At 34.4% G+C, this 24,040-nt stretch overlaps 1 protein-coding gene across 5 annotated transcripts in view; it reads right to left on the reverse strand.

The window, feature by feature from the left end:
- Window positions 1–4,850: 4,850 nt before the first annotated feature.
- Window positions 4,851–24,040, reverse strand: part of LOC143255038 (somatostatin receptor type 5-like) — a 180,598-nt gene continuing 161,408 nt past the window's right edge. For all 5 annotated transcript variants that reach the window (XM_076510057.1, XM_076510056.1, XM_076510059.1 and 2 more), the window contains one exon: window positions 4,851–9,808. In XM_076510057.1, the coding sequence (XP_076366172.1) occupies window positions 7,940–9,181 (1,242 nt within the window). In that variant the 5' untranslated portion in view covers window positions 9,182–9,808 and the 3' untranslated portion in view covers window positions 4,851–7,939. The remainder of the gene's footprint in view (window positions 9,809–24,040) is intronic.

A 24,040-nucleotide genomic window follows, 5' to 3' on the forward strand; every position in this document is an offset into this window, starting at 1 on the left:
AATGTTGTTCTGCATCTGTCTTTATACTACTATATAAGTAGAATGTTGTTCTGCATCTGTCTTTATACTACTATATAAGTAGAATGTTGTTCTGCATCTGTCTTTATACTACTATATAAGTAGAATGTTGTTCTGCATCTGTCTTTATACTACTATATAAGTAGAATGTTGTTCTGCATCTGTCTTTATACTACTATATAAGTAGAATGTTGTTCTGCATGTGTCTTTATACTACTATATAAGTAGAATGTTGTTCTGCATCTGTCTTTATACTACTATATAAGTAGAATGTTGTTCTGCATCTGTCTTTATACTACTATATAAGTAGAATGTTGTTCTGCATCTGTCTTTATACTACTATATAAGTAGAATGTTGTTCTGCATCTGTCTTTATACTACTATATAAGTAGAATGTTGTTCTGCATCTGTCTTTATACTACTATATAAGTAGAATGTTGTTCTGCATCTGTCTTTATACTACTATATAAGTAGAATGTTGTTCTGCATCTGTCTTTATACTACTATATAAGTAGAATGTTGTTCTGCATCTGTCTTTATACTACTATATAAGTAGAATGTTGTTCTGCATCTGTCTTTATACTACTATATAAGTAGAATGTTGTTCTGCATCTGTCTTTATACTACTATATAAGTAGAATGTTGTTCTGCATCTGTCTTTATACTACTATATAAGTAGAATGTTGTTCTGCATCTGTCTTTATACTACTATATAAGTAGAATGTTGTTCTGCATCTGTCTTTATACTACTATATAAGTAGAATGTTGTTCTGCATCTGTCTTTATACTACTATATAAGTAGAATGTTGTTCTGCATCTGTCTTTATACTACTATATAAGTAGAATGTTGTTCTGCATCTGTCTTTATACTACTATATAAGTAGAATGTTGTTCTGCATCTGTCTTTATACTACTATATAAGTAGAATGTTGTTCTGCATGTGTCTTTATACTACTATATAAGTAGAATGTTGTTCTGCATCTGTCTTTATACTACTATATAAGTAGAATGTTGTTCTGCATCTGTCTTTATACTACTATATAAGTAGAATGTTGTTCTGCATCTGTCTTTATACTACTATATAAGTAGAATGTTGTTCTGCATCTGTCTTTATACTACTATATAAGTAGAATGTTGTTCTGCATCTGTCTTTATACTACTATATAAGTAGAATGTTGTTCTGCATCTGTCTTTATACTACTATATAAGTAGAATGTTGTTCTGCATCTGTCTTTATACTACTATATAAGTAGAATGTTGTTCTGCATCTGTCTTTATACTACTATATAAGTAGAATGTTGTTCTGCATCTGTCTTTATACTACTATATAAGTAGAATGTTGTTCTGCATCTGTCTTTATACTACTATATAAGTAGAATGTTGTTCTGCATCTGTCTTTATACTACTATATAAGTAGAATGTTGTTCTGCATCTGTCTTTATACTACTATATAAGTAGAATGTTGTTCTGCATCTGTCTTTATACTACTATATAAGTAGAATGTTGTTCTGCATCTGTCTTTATACTACTATATAAGTAGAATGTTGTTCTGCATCTGTCTTTATACTACTATATAAGTAGAATGTTGTTCTGCATGTGTCTTTATACTACTATATAAGTAGAATGTTGTTCTGCATCTGTCTTTATACTACTATATAAGTAGAATGTTGTTCTGCATGTGTCTTTATACTACTATATAAGTAGAATGTTGTTCTGCATCTGTCTTTATACTACTATATAAGTAGAATGTTGTTCTGCATCTGTCTTTATACTACTATATAAGTAGAATGTTGTTCTGCATCTGTCTTTATACTACTATATAAGTAGAATGTTGTTCTGCATGTGTCTTTATACTACTATATAAGTAGAATGTTGTTCTGCATCTGTCTTTATACTACTATATAAGTAGAATGTTGTTCTGCATCTGTCTTTATACTACTATATAAGTAGAATGTTGTTCTGCATCTGTCTTTATACTACTATATAAGTAGAATGTTGTTCTGCATCTGTCTTTATACTACTATATAAGTAGAATGTTGTTCTGCATCTGTCTTTATACTACTATATAAGTAGAATGTTGTTCTGCATGTGTCTTTATACTACTATATAAGTAGAATGTTGTTCTGCATCTGTCTTTATACTACTATATAAGTAGAATGTTGTTCTGCATGTGTCTTTATACTACTATATAAGTAGAATGTTGTTCTGCATCTGTCTTTATACTACTATATAAGTAGAATGTTGTTCTGCATGTGTCTTTATACTACTATATAAGTAGAATGTTGTTCTGCATCTGTCTTTATACTACTATATAAGTAGAATGTTGTTCTGCATCTGTCTTTATACTACTATATAAGTAGAATGTTGTTCTGCATCTGTCTTTATACTACTATATAAGTAGAATGTTGTTCTGCATCTGTCTTTATACTACTATATAAGTAGAATGTTGTTCTACATGTGTCTTTATACTACTATATAAGTAGAATGTTGTTCTGCATCTGTCTTTATACTACTATATAAGTAGAATGTTGTTCTGCATGTGTCTTTATACTACTATATAAGTAGAATGTTGTTCTGCATCTGTCTTTATACTACTATATAAGTAGAATGTTGTTCTGCATCTGTCTTTATACTACTATATAAGTAGAATGTTGTTCTGCATGTGTCTTTATACTACTATATAAGTAGAATGTTGTTCTGCATGTGTCTTTATACTACTATATAAGTAGAATGTTGTTCTGCATCTGTCTTTATACTACTATATAAGTAGAATGTTGTTCTGCATGTGTCTTTATACTACTATATAAGTAGAATGTTGTTCTGCATCTGTCTTTATACTACTATATAAGTAGAATGTTGTTCTGCATGTGTCTTTATACTACTATATAAGTAGAATGTTGTTCTGCATCTGTCTTTATACTACTATATAAGTAGAATGTTGTTCTGCATGTGTCTTTATACTACTATATAAGTAGAATGTTGTTCTGCATCTGTCTTTATACTACTATATAAGTAGAATGTTGTTCTGCATGTGTCTTTATACTACTATATAAGTAGAATGTTGTTCTGCATCTGTCTTTATACTACTATATAAGTAGAATGTTGTTCTGCATGTGTCTTTATACTACTATATAAGTAGAATGTTGTTCTGCATCTGTCTTTATACTACTATATAAGTAGAATGTTGTTCTGCATGTGTCTTTATACTACTATATAAGTAGAATGTTGTTCTGCATGTGTCTTTATACTACTATATAAGTAGAATGTTGTTCTGCATGTGTCTTTATACTACTATATAAGTAGAATGTTGTTCTGCATGTGTCTTTATACTACTATATAAGTAGAATGTTGTTCTGCATGTGTCTTTATACTACTATATAAGTAGAATGTTGTTCTGCATCTGTCTTTATACTACTATATAAGTAGAATGTTGTTCTGCATCTGTCTTTATACTACTATATAAGTAGAATGTTGTTCTGCATCTGTTTTTATACTACTATATAAGTAGAATGTTGTTCTGCATGTGTCTTTATACTACTATATAAGTAGAATGTTGTTCTGCATGTGTCTTTATACTACTATATAAGTAGAATGTTGTTCTGCATCTGTCTTTATACTACTATATAAGTAGAATGTTGTTCTGCATCTGTCTTTATACTACTATATAAGTAGAATGTTGTTCTGCATCTGTCTTTATACTACTATATAAGTAGAATGTTGTTCTGCATCTGTCTTTATACTACTATATAAGTAGAATGTTGTTCTGCATCTGTCTTTATACTACTATATAAGTAGAATGTTGTTCTGCATGTGTCTTTATACTACTATATAAGTAGAATGTTGTTCTGCATCTGTCTTTATACTACTATATAAGTAGAATATTGTTCTACATGTCTCTTTAAAATGCTCAATATACGAGTATCGCGTTTTGGAAATCGGTGTGACACATCATAAAGCGATATTATTCCTATAACAACAATATACTGTCGAAAGCTCGAAGTTGATTATGAAGCAGTTGTTTCGATTGTCGTTGTTCTCACCAAGGCTAAGATACAACTTTTGTCTTATGCAAATTAACATTGTAAAGTGTGATCAACCCTGTACTCTGTAAGATGTACAAGTGTAAACAGACTGCGTATGCTTGAGAGAATTATATGTATCCCTCTTCTTTCAAGAAAAGGAAATGTTTGTTTGTTGAATTTCGCACAAAGCTACACGAGGGCTATCTGCGCTAGCCGTCCCTAATTTAGCAGTGTAAGAATAGAGGGAAGGCAGCTAGTCATCACAACCCACAGCCAACTCTTGGGCTACTCTTTTACCAATAAATAGTGAGATTGACCGTCACATTATAACGCCCCCATGGGTGAAAAGGCGAGCATATTTGATGCGAACCCGGGAACCCTCGGATTACGAGTCGCACGCCTTAACTCACCTGGCCATGCCGGGTCGAAAGAAATAAGCTTTATTATAGTTATACAAAATATTTATTTCGAAGGACAGATGGCCCTAGTGTAGCTTTGAGCTAAATTCATAAACAGACAAAGCTACAATCGATTATTTTGTAATCCTTCAAGAGATAACCAGTTTAAAAAGAATACTCTAAATTTGTGTAACATAAGAAATCGTCAGTGATTTTAATTCGTTAATATTTGTTCTCCATAGTTTATGATTTCAAGCTTTAACATTTAATTAATCAAATTTTATCTGATCCCGTAATAATTGTCCGTGAAAAAGTTTTATTAATATTTTTGTAACTAGAAAATATTTTAAATTAATACTGAATTATGTCCGAAGAAAACGAATATCGAAAAAAAATACGAGACTAAGAGAACTTCACGATTTCGAAATATATTTATTTATCATTCCACAATCTATTATCAAACAAACAATAACATAGTTTAATCTAACACTGATTAATAAATAAATGATGAAAATATTTAGAAGTGACGATTATATTTCGGTCATAAATAGTTTATTAAACAAAGATATTAAAAAATGTAACTTATGTAAAAACAGTCCATACTATTGTTTTTTTTTAGGTTTTAAGATCTTGTCAGAATATAACTCATTTACTTTTTACATCTTATATTAATAAACTGCAAACAGGAACAAATAACCGAAACGAGTCTTAAATTTAAATATATTTACTTAAATATTTTAGAATAGAAACTTAGCGATTCGGATGATTTATTTATCTTTTAATTTTTTTAGATATATATTCAAATAAATATTATTGGACGCTCATATCATTCATTTATAACAAACAGTATTGGAAAAACAGAAAGGTAAATCATTTTAACATTTATTCCGTTTTGAAATCATTCATTTAGTTTTCTTTACTTTACGAATTGCCGTAAGCTTCATACATTAATACATTCTAACGGCAACAGAGCAAACACGTTTGAATTTAAAATTATTTTACGAATTAATAATACAATGACAACATTGTTACGTCAATAAATATCCACCAGTTCTCAGTGCTTGAAATTTACAAATATTGAAGAAAACTCCTACAAAGACTACAGCAAGTTATAACATTTTGTGGCTATAAAGTAAACATGCTGTAATCAACACGTAGCACGTGAATAAAATCGATACGTGTACAGGTAGATGTATTTAAACACGTTTCGTTAAGTGTACAAAGTATTATAACCTAATACACGGAAATTCAACAACTTATGTTTACTGGAAAAAGTGTTTTTATAGAATAAAACTGATAGATAAATTGTTGCTACTTCGACCGACAAAAAGTTTTTAAATGTGTATATATATATATATTGAATAATAATGTACATATATATAATCCCAGTAGCACCTCTTGTCATGGAACATTTAGAATGTTGTCCTCTAAACGGACTGAACACAATCAGTAACACAAAATTAGAACTATTATGGTTTGGAAAAAAAGCTGAAAATTCGGATGTAAGTTTGTTGGTGGTTAAGTACATAAACTTAGTTTCTAAACAGTAACCGTGTGTAATATATTGTATTATCAGAACCAAGCCTTAGCAGTATACTATATAAATAATAAAACATTTGGGTGATGGAGTCGGTTGACTATACCTAAGCCAATCTCGTCACGTAAAAGAATAAATCAATCAATAGTGGTTAACCATAGCAATCTTGGTAAGATCAGTGAAGTACAATAACATGGAAGTTTAAGAAAAACCCTAACAGGAGGTTACAATGTTTCATACGAAAATATAACGTCCAAATATTCACGTCCGTTTAGTTTGTTAGCCCTTAATGGAATCGTTAGTTGGAGCTTAAGTCAGCTATTTTGGGACGACACAAAAGCAAGAGAACAAAGGAAATTTAATGAACTTGTCAACAAATGATGAGAAAGTTTATCATTCTTGATGACGTAAAGAAAAGGTTGCAACACCTGTCTTGATCCTATGTGGAAAAGTCAAACTATACTTTGATGCCACTAATAAATGTTTACTGAACAGTGCTACATCTACACGTGTAATGTATTATAATAAAAGTGTGATTTGATGCCACCAATAAACGTTTACAAGACAGCGTGCCACATCTACACGTGTAGTGTATTACAATATACGCTTAGCTGTAAAGCAGCTAACGTTTCTTATATAAAAAAGCTGTATTAGATCTCAAGCAGACGTCTTTTATTCATCTTAACAATGACCTAGGGATTTTCAAATTCATATCCCTACCTTACCAAATGTTTGCACAGTTTGTGATTTCAAAATCCAATAACATTAGAAGTACCTCTTACCCGAACAATAGATACCAGTTTACTAACATCCAGACGAAACTTACTACATTGAAATACGTATACATAAATTTTAAACATCAAATATTTAATGCAGTTACATCTTTACTTGCACTAGGCACGAATTTAATATAGCCAGGTACAGTGATGTCGAGAAAACCCACTTGTAGAGAAATACATATGCAAAAACGGCTCGTTTGGGTTGAGAAAATATTTTACATAGAAGAGCGAACAACGTTTCGACCTTCTTCGGTCATCGTCAGGTTCACCTGACCTGTCATCCTGACAAACGAGCCGTTTTTGCATATATATAGCCAGGTACAGCCCACTCACTACGAAAATGTATTTATACATAATCAACAGAGCACACATTATAATAAATATCTCATTTAACCTCAGTTTAATATTAGCGACAATGAATTTCGACTTTTTCTACTACCAGAAATTAGCTTATTTGTATTTCATTTTAATGCAAAAGGAGAGAACAGTTTGAAACTGTAAGATGTTACTGGATGTTTGGTTGCGAATGTAAGAACTAGAAGAAAGAGCTCCTTAGAAACAACTGCATCTAGTTGTTCTCCAGCACAAAACGGTTGTTAAAAAAAATCCTCTCTTTATGAGAAACTGTAATCCATCTCACGTCATGCCTTTACATAATTCTGGAAGTGTCGATCGACGATTGGGCTCCGTTTCAAATACCACAGCAATTCAAAGTTCTTGGGTCTCTGTATTCAAAAAGTGACTCGTGAAGATTTTGTAATGATGTCTGTTTGTTTTGGATTTCGCGCAATGCTACATGAGGGCTATCTGCGCTAGTCGTTCCTAATTTAGTAGTGTAAGACTAGAGCTTAGGCAGATAGTTATCACCACCCACCGCCAACTCTTGGGCTATTCTTTTTTTTTTCTTTTTTAATGACACCCCTGTAAAATTTCTTTTTCTTTACGTCACTAAATATCATCATAGCTTATGGTCACATAGTTTTATCCAGTAAAAATGTTCGGGATTATGAATCTGTTCTTATAAACACTAGATATTAACACTACAGAAATATTTGCCAAACAGATAAAACATAAAGTAATAGCAATAGAGTACATTTTTTCATTTGACTTCTGGTCTTTCTTTTTTTTACGAACACTAAAGGTTTTTTGTTTCATTTAATTGTTGAAGTTTGGTCAGTCGTTTTCTTAGACCTGTGTTACAGGTTCATTTTCATTGCTTCTCTTTTCATACCCGTTCGTAACTGTGTTTCCCTTGTCCTTCATCAGGATGTTGTTGGAACGTGATGTCAGTGTTATGGCTGTCGAAGGTTCAGTTTCTTGTTGGGTCTTTCCTTCTGCTGGTTCTTTTCGTTCTCCTTTCTTTGCTCTGCTTGATCCCCCACGAGTGTGTTTAGGAAATACGCTGTTTTCTACCTGAAGCTGTGCGTTTACGTCTCTACCAGCGGCACAGGTAAAGGCCTTGGCGAAACTCTTCTTAAAGTTGTCACTGAGGAAAGCGTACAGTACGGGGTTCATAGCAGAATTAGCGTATGACAAGCACCCCACCAGTAGATTAATGACGACCCCTATGTTGGTCTGGTTCTGCATGGGAGGAAGAAGAGCAATGTAGACTTGGTTGATCCAGTACGGTAACCAACAGATGACGTAAACTGTGATCACTGTCAAAACCAGGTAGGTCACCTTGCGATGGGTTCTCTTCTTCTCTTTGGATTTGTTCTTGGGTCCAACTCTCCTAAGCTTGCAGATGACGAGGAAATAGAACCAGAGGATTAGTACCAATGGAATGGCAAATCCAAGGGTTAAAGAGTACAGAGTGAACGCCTTCTGTCCGTTCATGAAGTCGCTCTCAGGCCAGAAGATGTTACATGTTACCGAGCTTCCTTTGTCTAGAACGTTAGCGTACATGTAGATGGGGACCATGAGTAGAGCCGATACGGTCCACGCCGTGAGGCAAATGAATTTTGCAATAAAGCTGGTCCTGTAGCGGGGAGAAGAAATGGGGTGGCATACTGCCACGTAACGATCAGCACTCATGACGGTCAGTAGCAGGCTGCTGGTGAACTGGTTTATAGAAGTAGTGGTCATATACAATTTGCACATCACACGTCCGAAAGGCCAATGTCTAACGGTCATCGTGACTATGAGGAATGGCAAGCCAGTTAGAAACATTTCATCAGCTACAGCGAGATTCAGAATGTACATATTGGTTACAGTCTGCATTTTAGAAAATCTCAATACAACATAAATAACGAGCGTGTTTCCACACAGGCCAACCAAACAAACTATACTGTATAAGATTTTAACAATTTCGAAAATTACTCGCGGAGGACCTAAGTCCATTCCTTCATATGTAGAATTGGTAAGGTTGATGAAGGTGTCGTTGTCCTCAAGTGTCATGTTGATGTCCAGTAAATCCAAGTATGCCATAATTATATTGGTAAATTAACGAAAAAGCTATATCAAATTTCTTAGATTATTTTTAGAATTCTAGTTAGCTCAAGAACGTAGATATCATAAAAAATGTCTGACTATACTCAGCATGAAACGTTTTATCACTTCTTGCAGCAACTTTTCATGAATTTTCGGTTCTGTTTGGTACACGATACAAAGGCTAAGCACTTTTTTCGGTTTTTTACGTTTTGAGTAATTACCTTACCCAAAATTAAACTCCGTTTGCACTGTCAAACGTCATCTAATAAACATTTTATTAAAATAATTTAGCTTTTAACACGTTAAATAATACTCGAAAAAATAAATGTTAAACATAAGCTGTTATACGAACGTAATAGACAGCTCTGCAGTAATTTATACTATAAAGGAAGAAGTATATGTGACTAGTTGTTCAGTGTTATTGAGTTTCACAGTGTTTTAAAAAAGGCGACTATTTGCCGTCTACCAAGACAACTAAAGTAATAGTTCTGAAAACTCTATTTCTTTTAAATCCTTATTAATAGTAGTTTTGTATTTTTAACACCTTATTAACAGTGGTTTTGTGTCTGAAATTAGCAGGATTTTCAAGTTCTTCTCATATCATCAGGGATTTCATTGTCTTACCTGAAAAACAAAAGTAGAACTTATTTTAAGCAAGATTTACTATACATCATTAACGAACTTGAAAAAGTAATATTTTATTTTTGAATCATTCTAGGTATATTTAGCTTTAGGTTCGAATTAAAAATCATCATAAGAAAATAAAAACAACTTAGTTTGTAGATTTATTATGGATTTGCTGCCTTCCAAATATCCTTTACTTTCCTCAGGCCATACGAATTAATTTGCTGTTGTTGTGGTTTTTTCGAGAACGAAAACTATAAAAAAGCTAAAGGAAGTTTAGTTTTCAACAACAGTTCAATGAAACAACAGGTTATTCAAGTACAGAACAAGGTTATTTGATAATACAATAGGTTATTCGATAATAAAACAATATTATTCGATAAAACAACAGTTATTCGGTAATACAACAGGTTATTCGATAATAAAACAATGTTATTCGATAATAGAACAAGGTTATTGGATAATACAATAGGTTATTCGATAATAAAACAATGTTATTCAATAAAACAACAGTTATTCGATAATACAATTGGTTATTCGATAATAAAACAATGTTATTCAATAAAACAAATTCGTTAACAAATACAAACTATGTGTAAATATCAGTTTTCAGTACATTTTTATACTGATGCTTGGTTTATTATGGGCCTCAAAATTTTGTCATACGGATATAATGAAGTGGGTTGTTATTTTCAAATTACTTTTAGGTTTCCTTCAGGGTCTCTTTGGTTGAGATTATCAAATAATATCACAGAGATGATATGAAAAGTTTTTATTGGTGATATTAAGTGAGACATCATAATCCAATTCTTGCTTCTAATCCAACAGGAACCACACTGCAAATTCTTTTCAAAAATTGTGTTAACTTCACTGTTACCACAACAAAAACGAATTCGTGTTAAAACTGTCAAAAGCTTTGACTGAGTCGCTACCGAGACAAATTATAAATATAATGAATATATCAAGATATTTATAAGGAGTTTCAAATTACTTTAGGAAACATTCCTAAGATGGCCTCTTTGTTGTAACTCAATTTCCGCAAGAAAAGTTCCATTTGATATAACTTAATGTCGTAAAGAAAAGGTCCATTTCATGTAACTCAACGTAAACGAAATAAAGCAAAATTCCATTTACTGTAATCCTATGTCATAAAGAAAAGGTCCGGCATGGCCAGAAGGATTAAAGCGTTCAACTCGTAAAATGAGGGTCGCTGGTTCAAATCCCTATCGCACCAAACATGCTCGCCCTTTCAGCTGTGGGGGCGTTATAATGTGTTCAGTCAATCCCACTATTCGTTAGTAAAAGAGTAGCTCAAGAGTTGGTGGTGGGTGGTGATGACTAGCTGCCTTCCCTCTTGTCTTACATTGCTAAATTAGGGACGGCTAGCGCAGATAGCCCTCGTGTAGCTTTGCGCGAAAATTCAAAAAACAAACATAAATAAAAGCCCTCTTTGTTGTAACTCAGTCTCATAAAAAGTTCCCTTTGCTGTAACTCAGTAACTTAATGTCACAAGAAAAAGTTTCCACTTTAGTTCTAACCTTATGTCGCAAGGAAAGATTCCCTCAACAGATTTATTTGATGTAGCTCTATGTCATAAAGAGGAGTTTCCGTGAATATTCCTTTAACTCGATGTCATATAACATAAAAATAGTTTAGTATTTTAGTAGGTAATACACTCTAAAGCTTAAACCATTAAACGCATTAAACAATGTATAACAGATATTGTAGTGGTCAACGGCTATTATTTAACACGTATATTCAAACAAAACTGTCCAAGGGGATACGGCATGTCTGAAGTTAGGTGACTCGTATTGTTTAACTTTTCTATCAAGATCTTCTCAGATAGCCAAGCAAAGCACAGAATGAGAAAATCTAACTTCCTACACTAAAAGCCAATGAAAAGAATTTCTTAGTTATTGTTTACATTGTAAAATGAAGGGAATCTCTCAGTCCACAGAGACACATTTATGTTTCTACGCTACAACCTTAAAGCATCGGAGAAGATTACTAGTGTATTTAATTATAAATTTCCAGATGGTTAAGGGGTGGTTGGGTCGTGGGTTCGAATCCCCGTCATACCAAACATCCTTGCCTTTTAAGCCGTGGGGACATTGTAATATGATGGTCAATTCCACTATTCGTTGGTAAAACAATGACCCAAGAGTGACGGTGGGTGGTGATGACTAGCTATTTACCCTCTAGTCTTACATTGCTAAATTAGGGATGGATAGCGCAGAAAGACCTCATGCAGCTCTGTGTGAAATTTAAAACAAAGCAAACCTCTCTAAATATTCCTAAATTGTCTAAATAGCGGTGTTATGTATTGTCATGTCTAAACGTGTACGTGTATGTGTTTTCTTATAGCAAAGCCACTTCGGGCTATTTGCTGAGTCTACCGAAGGGAATCGAACCGCTGTATCAATGGATGACCGTATCTTAGAACCAACAAATGTGCTGATGAAAATGCTTGACAGTTAAGTTTCTTACAGAAACTGATTCTTTACATTAAATGCATTTTCAGAGTTTAGAATAAGAAAGGCCCCGGCATGGTCAGGTGGTTAAGGTACTCGACTCGTAATCTGAAGGTCGCAGTTTCGAATTCCCGTCAGACCAAACATGCTCACCCTTTCAGCCGTGGGAGCGTTATAATATGACGGTCAATCCCACTATTTGTTGGTAAAAGAGTAGCCCAAGAGTTGTCGGTTAGTGGTGATATCTAGATGCCTTCTCTCTCGTGCTACACTGCTAAATTATTGATGGCTAGTGCAGATAGCCCTCGTGTAGCTTTGCGTGAAATTAAAAACAAACAGAATAAGAAAATGAATTAACGTGTATTGCACAGCTGCCGTTCACGAAATTTATTACAAAATAAAAAAAACAACTTTTTCTCGAAGTTGCGTTTGATGAGTAAATAACAAAATTTAGATTTTATTAACTTTACAGATCTTTATTCAGAATTACGTCACGAAACCACTTCAAAATGTTCGGCCTTCTTTTATCAGAAGGAAGCAGTGCTCCCATGTGCGCGTGATGTTACATATGCGTTTGCGATGTCGATATATTTATAGTTTTTTTATCCGAAACAGAATATTTAAAATAAAAAACAGGAGTGTATAAACATCGACAAAACTTAAAATAAGGATAATGTTTGGAAAATGTTACACGGCAGAAGCTACTAAAGATTAGAAAAGTTTTATTAAATCAATCTCCAAAAACTATTTACTGGTTATATCCTCTAGTAAAAATCATTAAAACTTGAATGTTTTAAACATATTGGTTTAAGTATTTTATGTGTATTACTGGTTTAAAAACCAGAAAAATGAATCTTGTTATCCAACAACTAAAACGTTAATTTTGAAATTACGATAGAAAGTGTTTACACTTTGAATCGAACGTAAGATTACAAAAAACCACTTACTTTTGATAGCTCAATAGGCCCGGCATGGCCAAATGGGTTAAGGCATTCGACTCGCAATCTGAGGGTCGCGGGTTCGAATCCCATTCGCGCCGAACATGCTCGCCCTTTCAGCCACGGGGGAGTTATAAGTTATGGTCAATCCCACTATTCGTTGGTAAAAGAGTAGCCCAAGAGTTGGCGGTGGGTGGTGATGACTAGCTGCCTTCCCTCTAGTCCTACACTACTAAATTAGGGACGGCTAACGCAGATAGCACTCGAGTAGCGAAATTCAAAAACAAACTGACAGCTCAGATTCCATCCATTCCTTATGGTTGTTCTTCAAATATAATTTTGACGTGTTTTTTATTAACATATTTTTTTTCTCTTAGGAGAGAAAGAAGAAAAAGGAAAATAAGTTGTTTAGAAGAAAGAACTGCCTAATTATATTTCAGTAAATATAGTCTATCAAGAATTTGTATCTGTGCCATATTACTCATGGTGATTTGAAGATATTTGGTTTCGCGCTAGGGATAGCCCAATGTGGCTTAGCTATAAGAACAAACACACACACATACACAAATATACTCATATATATTTGACGGGATAATGTTTCCTGGCTATAATTTAGTAAACTGTCAATTTCACAGTTCAGGAAATGACATCATTTACAAACTGCTAACTTCCTCAGAATCAAAATGTTTTTTTTAATTATAATTATAATTAAATATAATTATAAATCAAAAATACGTTGTAGTTTTGAAAGTACATGATATATGCCGTCAAGATGTGAACATACATCAGTATTTTCTTATGAATATTGCTTTCAAATGATTAAATGTTCCTTGTAAAAACACAAGAAGAAACAAAATGCTACACAAACAATTTTGGCATCAAGTTACCAGAAAACCGCAAAAATATGGTTAACATATTGTTTCTCGTGAGGAAGGTATATATTGTGCAGCAAATGTGGAGATTAATATACTCTAATTCCTTTCTGAAAATGATGTATCAAAACAATCAAGATTAAGTAATCGTTTCCAGCTGTTACAATGTCACTGAGACAAAATTGTTTTCAAGCTTAACACGCGCAGTGAAACAATGCAGGTGAAACCTAAAGTAGAAATGATTCAACTGACAAGGAATTGAAAGGACGTATATAACAATATATAAATCAAAGGTTATTTGGTTTTCAAAAATGCGAGAACTGTTGCAAAAATAGTAATAATCTTTATAACGTATAATATAATAGTTAATGTCATTATTTATGTCAAGAAACTCAAGAATGGTTTTAATAATACTTCTGCAGCAAAACTAGCTTGTTTAGGGTGTGTTGTATAACACTAAATTCAACTTACTTGTTATTGGGGTATTTGTAACAAACTGTCTTTCAACGATTCGGTCTCATATACGTAGTTCAAATGGTTTGTCATTAAATGATGTAATAACATGAACACATTGTAAAACAATAATAAAGATGCTTTATGTTTTTATTACAAACACATTAAATGATGTAAAAACATGAGCACATTATAAAACAATAATAAAGGTGTTTTATATTGTTATTAGAAACACATTAAATGATGTAATAACATGAAGACATTATAAAACAATAAAAAGACGCTTTATATTGTTATTACAAACACATTAAATGATGTAATAACATGAAGACATTATAAAACAATCACAGAGACGCTTTATATTGTTATTACAAACATTAAATGATGTAATAACATAGACACATTATAAAACAATAATAAAGATGCTTTATATTGTTATTACAAACACATGAAATTATGTAGTAACATGAACACATTATAAAACAATAATAAAGGTGCTTTATATTGTTATTACAAACATATTAAACGACGCAATAAAATGAGCACATTATAGTTCAACAGTAGAAAGAATGGTTTATGTTGTTGTTACAAACACGTGTGATTTATATTTATTGTACTGTTAATTTTACCACTGGCGATATAACCTCACGTATCCTTCATACTCTGATGAAAAAAACATATTTCTCAAGTTTCTATCTAATTCTTAATTTATATAAATATATTCAGCAAAATAAACGTCACCAAAAATACACTTCAGTTATCTATAGTTTCATTTTGAATTAAAAAATTAAAATTTTATAGGATATTAACTTAGAGATCAAGAAAAATCCCTATGGTATAAACGTAAAGATGGAGAAGAATCCCCATGGTATAAACGTAAAGATGGAGAAGAATCCCGTGGCATAAACGTAAAGATGGCAAGAATCCCCATGATATTAACGTGAAGATGGAGAAGAATCCCCATGGTATTAATGTAAAGATGGAGAAGAATCCCCATGGTATAAACCTAAAGATGGAGAAGAATCCCTATGGTATAAACGTAAAGATGGAGAAGAATCCCCGTGGCATAAACTAAAGATGGCGAAGAATCCCCATGGTATAAACGTAAAGATGACGAAGAATCTCCATGGTATTAATGTAAAGATGGAGAAGAATCCCCATGGTATTAACGTAAAGATGGCGAAGAATCCCCATGGTATAAACGTAAAGATGGAGAAGAATCTCCATGGTATAAACGTAACGTAAAGATGAAGAAGAATCCCCATGGTATAAACGTAGAAGAATCATGGTATAAACGTAAAGAGAAGAATTCCCATGGCATAAACGTAAAGATGGCGAAGAATTCCCATGGTATAAACGTAAAATGGAGAAGAATCCCCGTGGCATAAACGTAAAGATGGCGAAGAATCCCCATGGTATAAACGTAAAAATGGAGAAGAATCCCTATGGTATAAACGTAACGTAAAGATGAAGAAGAATCCCCATGATATTAACGTAAAGATGGCGAAGAATCCCCATGGTATAAACGTAAAGATGGAGAAAAATCCCTATGGTATAAACGTAAAGATGGAGAAGAATCCCCATGGTATTAACGTAAAGATGGAGAAGAATCCCCATGCTATAAACGTAAAGATGGAGAAGAATTCCCGTGGCATAAACGTAAAGATGGCAAGAATCCCCATGATATTAACGTGAAGATGGAGAAGAATCCCCATGGTATTAATGTAAAGATGGAGAAGAATCCCCATGGTATAAACCTAAAGATGGAGAAGAATCCCTATGGTATAAACGTAAAGATGGAGAAGAATCCCCGTGGCATAAACTAAAGATGGCGAAGAATCCCCATGGTATAAACGTAAAGATGTAGAAGAATCCCCATGGTATAAACGTAACGTAAAGATGACGAAGAATCCCCATGGTATTAATGTAAAGATGGAGAAGAATCCCCATGGTATTAACGTAAAGATGGCGAAGAATCCCCATGGTATAAACGTAACGTAAAGATGACGAAGAATCCCCATGGTATTAATGTAAAGATGGAGAAGAATCCCCACGGTATTAACGTAAAGATGGAGAAGAATTCCCGTGGCATAAACGTAAAGATGGCGAAGAATTCCCATGGTATAAACGTAAAGATGGAGAAGAATCCCCGTGGCATAAACGTAAAGATGGCGAAGAATCCCCATGGTATAAACGTAAAAATGGAGAAGAATCCCTATGGTATAAACGTAACGTAAAGATGAAGAAGAATCCCCATGATATTAACGTAAAGATGGCGAAGAATCCCCATGGTATAAACGTAAAGATGGAGAAGAATCCCCGTGGCATAAACGTAAAGATGGCGAAGAATTCCCATGGTATAACCGTAAAGATGGAGAAGAATCCCCGTGGCATAAACGTAAAGATGGCGAAGAATCCCCATGGTATAAACGTAACGTAAAGATGACGAAGAATCCCCATGGCATAAAAGTAAAGATGGAGGAGAATCCCCGTGGTATAAAAGTAAAAATGGCGAAGAATCCCCATGGTATAAACGTAACGTAAAGATGACGAAGAATCCCCTTGGTATTAACGTAAAGATGGAGAAGAATCCCCATGGTATAAACGTAAAAATGGAGAAGAATCCCCATGGTATAAATGTAAAGATGAAGAAGAACACCCATGATATTAACGTAAAGATGGAGAAGAATCCCCATTGTATTAACGTAAAGATGAAGAATCCCCATGGCATAAACGTAAAGATGGCGAAGAATCCCCATGGTATAAACGTAAAGATGGAGAAGAATCCCCATTGTATTAACGTAAAGATGAAGAATCCCCATGGCATAAACGTAAAGATGGCGAAGAATCCCCATGGTATAAACGTAAAGATGGAGAAGAATCCCCATGGTATAAAGGTAAAGATGCAACTAGAATGAGTACAACATAAAACAAATACATTTATGAAACTGCAATTAGAATGAATACAACACAAAATATTTATTTATCAAACTATATCCACAATGAATACAACATAAAATATTCACTTATCAAACTACAACTACAATGAATACATAATAAAACATTTATTTATCAAACTATAACCAGAATGAATACAAAATAAAATATTTATTTATCAAACTACAACTAGATTGAATACAACATAAAACGTTTATATATCAAACTATCAAGTCATCCCTTAAGTAATGTCTGATTTTAGGTTTAGGAAAAGAGAAAGGATTTCAATTGCTTTTAATGTTATTTAATCAATAATGTATGTCCCATTATTATTGATTACTTCCTCCTAACGATTCACAAGCTTCTGAATGTCACTTCTATAACGTTCTTGGAGTTTGGAGGAAAAGAATGTAGAGAGGGTAGTTTTGACATCTTCATGTGTTCCAAGATCTTTTCAATCAAGATAGTTCTGCAAACTTCAGAATAGATGATAATCATATGGTGCAAGGTCTGGAGAATAAAGAGGATATGGAAGTTTTTCCCAGTCTAGCTCTTCAATTTTTACACATGTGATCCTTACTGTATGGAGCCATACATGATTCTGGTGTAACACAACACCTTTATGACTGATCAAAGTAGGCCTCTTTTCTTTCAGTGCAACATTAAAGCACTCTAACTGTTGACAATAGAAATCTGATGTAATCGTGACATTGAGTGTCAGGAACCCAAAGTGAATCACACCAACAATATCCCACCAAACGCTTAACAAGACCTTCCTAGGTTGGAGGTCCATTTTGGGCTGTGTTTTAGCCAGTTTACCTGCACTAAGCCATTGTCTGCGGCACTTGACATTTTTTATAAAATATCCATTTTTCATCTCCAGTCACCATCCTGTCGAAAAAAGGTGAGTTACGTTCACCAGAGTGCAGAGAAGTGCAAATGTCCACTCTTGCTCTAAGGTTGGCTTCTGTCAACTCATATGGGACCCATGAATGATCCAAGGTTTGACACTTTTCCAAGCTGTTGCAGATGGTGATGAACTGTTGAATGTGTTGAATTAAGTTTCTGTGCTAGTTCTTCAACTGTTACAGCACAATTTTCATCAAGTGCAGCCAACAGCAAGTCATCATCAAATTCAACAACATGACCTGAAGGTGGCACATCGCTTAAACTCTAGTCACCTCATCTGAACTTTTGAAATCACCTTCGACATTTTCTTTCATTGAGAAACTCCGCACCATAAACACCTTGAATGTTTCGTATAGTTTCTGCTACACTATTGCCTTTTTTAAACTCATAAAACATTACATGCCTAATGTGCTCGTCAGACACATCCATCTTCATAAGGGTTTATTTGATTAATGATCTGAAAGAGTGGAGTTGGGTTAGTTTATAAATTTGTCTGAACATTTTTGTACACGTCCTATTATATATTTTATTCATTAAAACCTTCAACACAGACAGAAATTATGACGCACTTTATGTATTAAATTTTCGGACATTACTTATGGGATGACCAGATACAACTAGAATGAATACAACATAAAATGAATTTATTTATGAAACTACAATAATATAATAAAATATATTCACTTTTGTTTGCTCTTGAATTTAATAATACTAATCAACCCTGATTCTGATTTCTTTAACTCCTGGGTGAATCATTCGTCCAGTTGAAAAGCATTCCAACAGAGGGAAGGTAGCTAGTAAGCCAGACCATGATGTCCCTGAACACACATCGATTTCAATAGCACTTTCAATATATTTTAAACATTTCTAACAGCACCTACAATCTCTGCAAACCGCGCCTATCTACGCACGCTGTTAAGAGCGCCAACCCCGCTTTTAACCAGCGTACACACAACATTTTACGATCATGTAAAACGCCATTATATTGGATGAAAAGCAATTCCACCACAGATCTCTGCACATGTCTTCAGCAAATAAATCTCTGTGTTTGACTCAAATATTCGGGAAATTTGGCAAGACATTCAGTTAACGCCTAACAAATTGAGAAATCGAGTTAATTTTTTTTCTACAGCTCTTAGTAAGAGATAGTTGTAACGAAATAACAACTATAACTGCTGTTTCAAATAATGTCTACTTTTTAAACTTTCGTGAATTGGGCTAAAAACTTTTCAAATAGTAAATTCCCGAACTGTTTATATTTTCTTCATGTTTTGAGGAGTATTGTGATTAAATATTAGAAAAACACATTAATACTGTTAACTTGAAAGAACATTAAAATATCCTACAATACGATATCAATTAAAGTTTTAATCTCACTGTATTTTATTAGAAGTGTATTTCTTTATCGTATCAGAATAAGTATCCAATTAGTTGAGGAACTAATAACGAAGAAATAATATTGAAAAGTTTTATACTAAAGTGGAAACAAGCGAAGTTAAACTATTTTAATAACTTCTACTGGAATTCTTTTACATATAATCATTTCTTACTAACCCTAAGTATAATATACTCTTCAAAAAAAGAAACGCAAAAGGGATATTTTTGTTATTTTAAAGAGAAATATATGTAATAACGTTACAAGCTCAGAGTATGTGATGTTACACGTGTTAAGGCACTGATTGTCAGACCAAAATGACAATAAAAGTTGTGCACTTTGAATAACGGAGAAAAACATAGGATTTTTCGCCAAAACGCATTCGTGTCCAATAAATTTGTTTGAGAGATCTGCATGTTCTGCAAGTGCAACATGTGCAAAATCCCTATAAAAGTGACGGGTTCTCGGTTTCCATAGCTCAGTGTTAAGCCACCGATACGCAATACAGTTACGCCAAGACTGACTGAAGCACAACGCAACAACGCCATTGGTCGCTTGGAAGCAGGCGAATCTCGATCAGATGTTGCCAGAGCTGTGAATGTCCAACCAAGCACCATCACAAAGCTATGGAATCGTCACCAACAACATGGATCAACTCGTGACCGTCCACGATCTAGCAGACCTCGTGTGACCACGCCCGCACAAGATCGCTTCATCCGGTTACGTCACCTTCGGGATAGGACCACCACTGCGACGTCTACTGCCTCAACCATACCAGGGCTGCGTAGGATTTCCGATCAGACCGTACGCAACCGTCGACGAGATTCTTAGGCCCCATGTGCAACCCATCATGGTGAACGTCAACGACGTTTTTCAACAGGACAACGCCCGTCATCACACAGCCCGACTCACCACTGTCTTCTTGAGACACCACAACATCAACGTTCTTCCCTGGCCCTCCAGATCACCAGATTTAAACCCCATCGAACATCTTTGGGACGAATTGGACCGACGTCTGCGACGGCGACAACCTCAACCGCAGACTCTACCTCAGCTTGCAGCAGCTTTGCAGGCTGAGTGGACAGCCATTCCACAGGATGTGATTAGTCATCTCATCGCTTCCATGGGCAGGAGATGCCAAGCAGTTATTGATGCTCACGGGGGGCATACTCGTTATTGACGTTGAGTGACGTTAAACTTCAACTAGTGAGCGTGGACTTCGCCTTTGCAGACTTTGGATGTTCAGCAGTGAATGTGCAAAGTTTCACACATTTCATACAAAACTACCCGGAATAAACTTGTTAACAATATGTCTCAAATTTTGCCTTTTGCGTTTCTTTTTTTGAAGAGTATATGTTTGATTAACATGCATTTCGCATTACATAATGAAAGAGACCAACTGCAGTCATGATTAAACGTACAAATTACAGTTTCTAATAAATCTAACCTACGCAGGCTCGGCATGGCCAAGTGGTTAGGGCGCTCGATTAGCTATCTGAGGGTCGTGGGGTGGAATATATATCACATCAGACATGCTCACATTTTCAGCCATTATAATGTGACGGTCAATCTCACTGTTCGTTCTTAAAAGAGTAGTCCAACAGTTGATGGTAGGTGGTGATGACTAGCTGCTTTCCCTCTAGTCTTACACTGCTAAATTAGGGACGGTTAGCGCAGATAGCCCTCGTGTAGCTTTGCGCGAAATTCAAAAACAAACTAGCATACGTTCATTGTTTTTAAGAAGCGAAATACACAGTTGAGTATTACGATGCGATGATCGAAAACACCACCTGAAAGAACATAACATATACACAAAGCAAGATATGAAACACCACCTAAAAAAACATAACATATACACAAAGCAAGATCTGAAACACCACCTGAAAGCACATAACATATACACAAAGCAAGATCTGAAACACCACCTGAAAGTACATAACGTATACACAAAGCAAGATCTGAAACACCACCTGAAAGCACATAACATATACACAAAGCAAGATCTGAAACACCACCTGAAAGCACATAACATATGCACAAAGCAAGATCTGAAACACCACCTGAAAGTACATAACGTATACACAAAGCAAGATCTGAAACACCACCTGAAAGCACATAACATATACACAAAGCAAGATCTGAAACACCACCTGAAAGTACATAACGTATACACAAAGCAAGATCTGAAACACCACCTGAAAGCACATAACATATGCACAAAGCAAGATCTGAAACACCACCTGAAAGCACATAACATATACACAAAGCAAGATATGAAACACCACCTGAAAGTACATAACATATACACAAAGCAAGATCTGAAACACCACCTGAAAGCACATAACATATACACAAAGCAAGATCTGAAACACCACCTAAAAGCACATAACATATACACAAAGGAAGATCTTAACACCACTTGAAAGCACATAACATATACACAAAGCAAGATCTGAAACACCACCTAAAAGCACATAACATATACACAAAGCAAGATCTGAAACACCACCTAAAAGCACATAACATATACATAAAGGAAGATCTTAACACCACCTGAAAGCACATAACATATACACAAAGGAAGATCTGAAACACCACCTAAAAGCACATAACATATACACAAAGGAAGATCTTAACACCACCTGAAAGCACATAACATATACACAAAGCAAGATCTGAAACACCACTTGAAAGCACATAACATATACACAAAGAAAGATCTGAAACACCACTTGAAAGCATGTTCTAATGCTGCACTGTGTTTCAATAAAGTTCGGGCAAGACAATTTTGTGGACGTAATCGATTAATAAATAAATTAATTAATTTACATGCGGGAAATACTACAAATATATACAAAATTAAACAGTTTCACAATAAGATATATTAAAAGAACAGAACATAGCTCTTAAAAAATCACTAGCCGTCATCTCTAGGAAACGCACAAGAACCGTTGTACTATGACTAGTGCTATTAAAGTTTTATCTTAAAAAATTCTTCAGCTCTCACCAGGTGGTTGTTTGTTGATAAAACACCATTGTACAAAATGGGTTATTTCTTCCGTGCCACACAGTATAGAACCCCAATTTTTCTGATACCTTACTGATACCCTCTTCGCACTAGGTGTCAGAAATGCCACAGTTAAAAGTAATACCGTAGCGCAGTCATCTTCTTTCACCCGGGAAACCGCACGCGCCTGATTACGGTTCTACATTCCTGACAGAGGTGACTGGCTAACACGCACGTGAGCTGATGTTAAGATACATAAAACACGAAGAATGACTAGTTGAGCTTGCCACGATAGGACATGCTTTACTCGTGCGTGTGACACTGTCTCTAATTGGTTATTTCTTATACGAGGAAATTACTTTAATTCTGGTTCTACTGATCGAATCTTCTAAGAAAGTTTCGAGAATAAACGATATTACACCCAAATCTATCTTATGATAAGTGATATTTTTACATTCAAAGTTGGTGTATTTAACACGATTATTTTCATCTTCTATCTGAACATATCTGAAAGTGTTACACCGTTGATTTTTAAATTCCCATAATGCTACACGAGGACTATCTGCGCTAGCCGTCTCTAATTTAGCAATATAAGACTAGAGGGAAAGCATCTTGTCATTACCACCCACGCCAACTCTTTTACCAACGAATTGTGGGATTGACCGCACATAATAACGCCCTTATGGTTGAAAGGTCGAGCATGTTTGGTGTGATTCTGAGAATACATAAGTTTGCATTCTATTTCCCTGGAGCTCGTTCTACGATTTGGAGCTGTGAGTGCTCGCTGTACAAGAGCGATAGCCAAACTCCACTATTCTATCAGACAAGAGTATTCCAAAAGCTGTATAAGTTATAAATAAAATAAAGACTTCTTTGCTTAGATTGTTCTCACGTAGCCTTGCGCGAAAATTCTACAATTCGTTTTGGTATTGAAACCTGTGATTATTTTGGAATGCATGTTGTACATAAACATGTTTATAAACACGCAATACAGAGAGATTTACGTTTCGGTTAACATAAAATGTACGTATTCGCATTAAGCAATGCTGTTAAAGTGAACAGGCAGAGCAAAGTACTTGGAAACTGAAAAAAATGGAAAGAAATAAAAATCTGAAATCGAATTGCCATCAGTATCTTCAGTCCTCACAGATCTCTAGTGTGGCAACTATGAGGACTCTGAAGTCGGTCATCTGCCCTTTCTGTAACCTTTATTCTGTCCAGGTTTTTATTTCCTTCACCATTGTTTTATGCCAAGTCTCTCCGGGTCTTT

Source organism: Tachypleus tridentatus, chromosome 7 (genome assembly GCF_004210375.1).
Source record: "Tachypleus tridentatus isolate NWPU-2018 chromosome 7, ASM421037v1, whole genome shotgun sequence".
NCBI classification, from domain to species: Eukaryota; Metazoa; Arthropoda; class Merostomata; order Xiphosura; family Limulidae; genus Tachypleus; species Tachypleus tridentatus.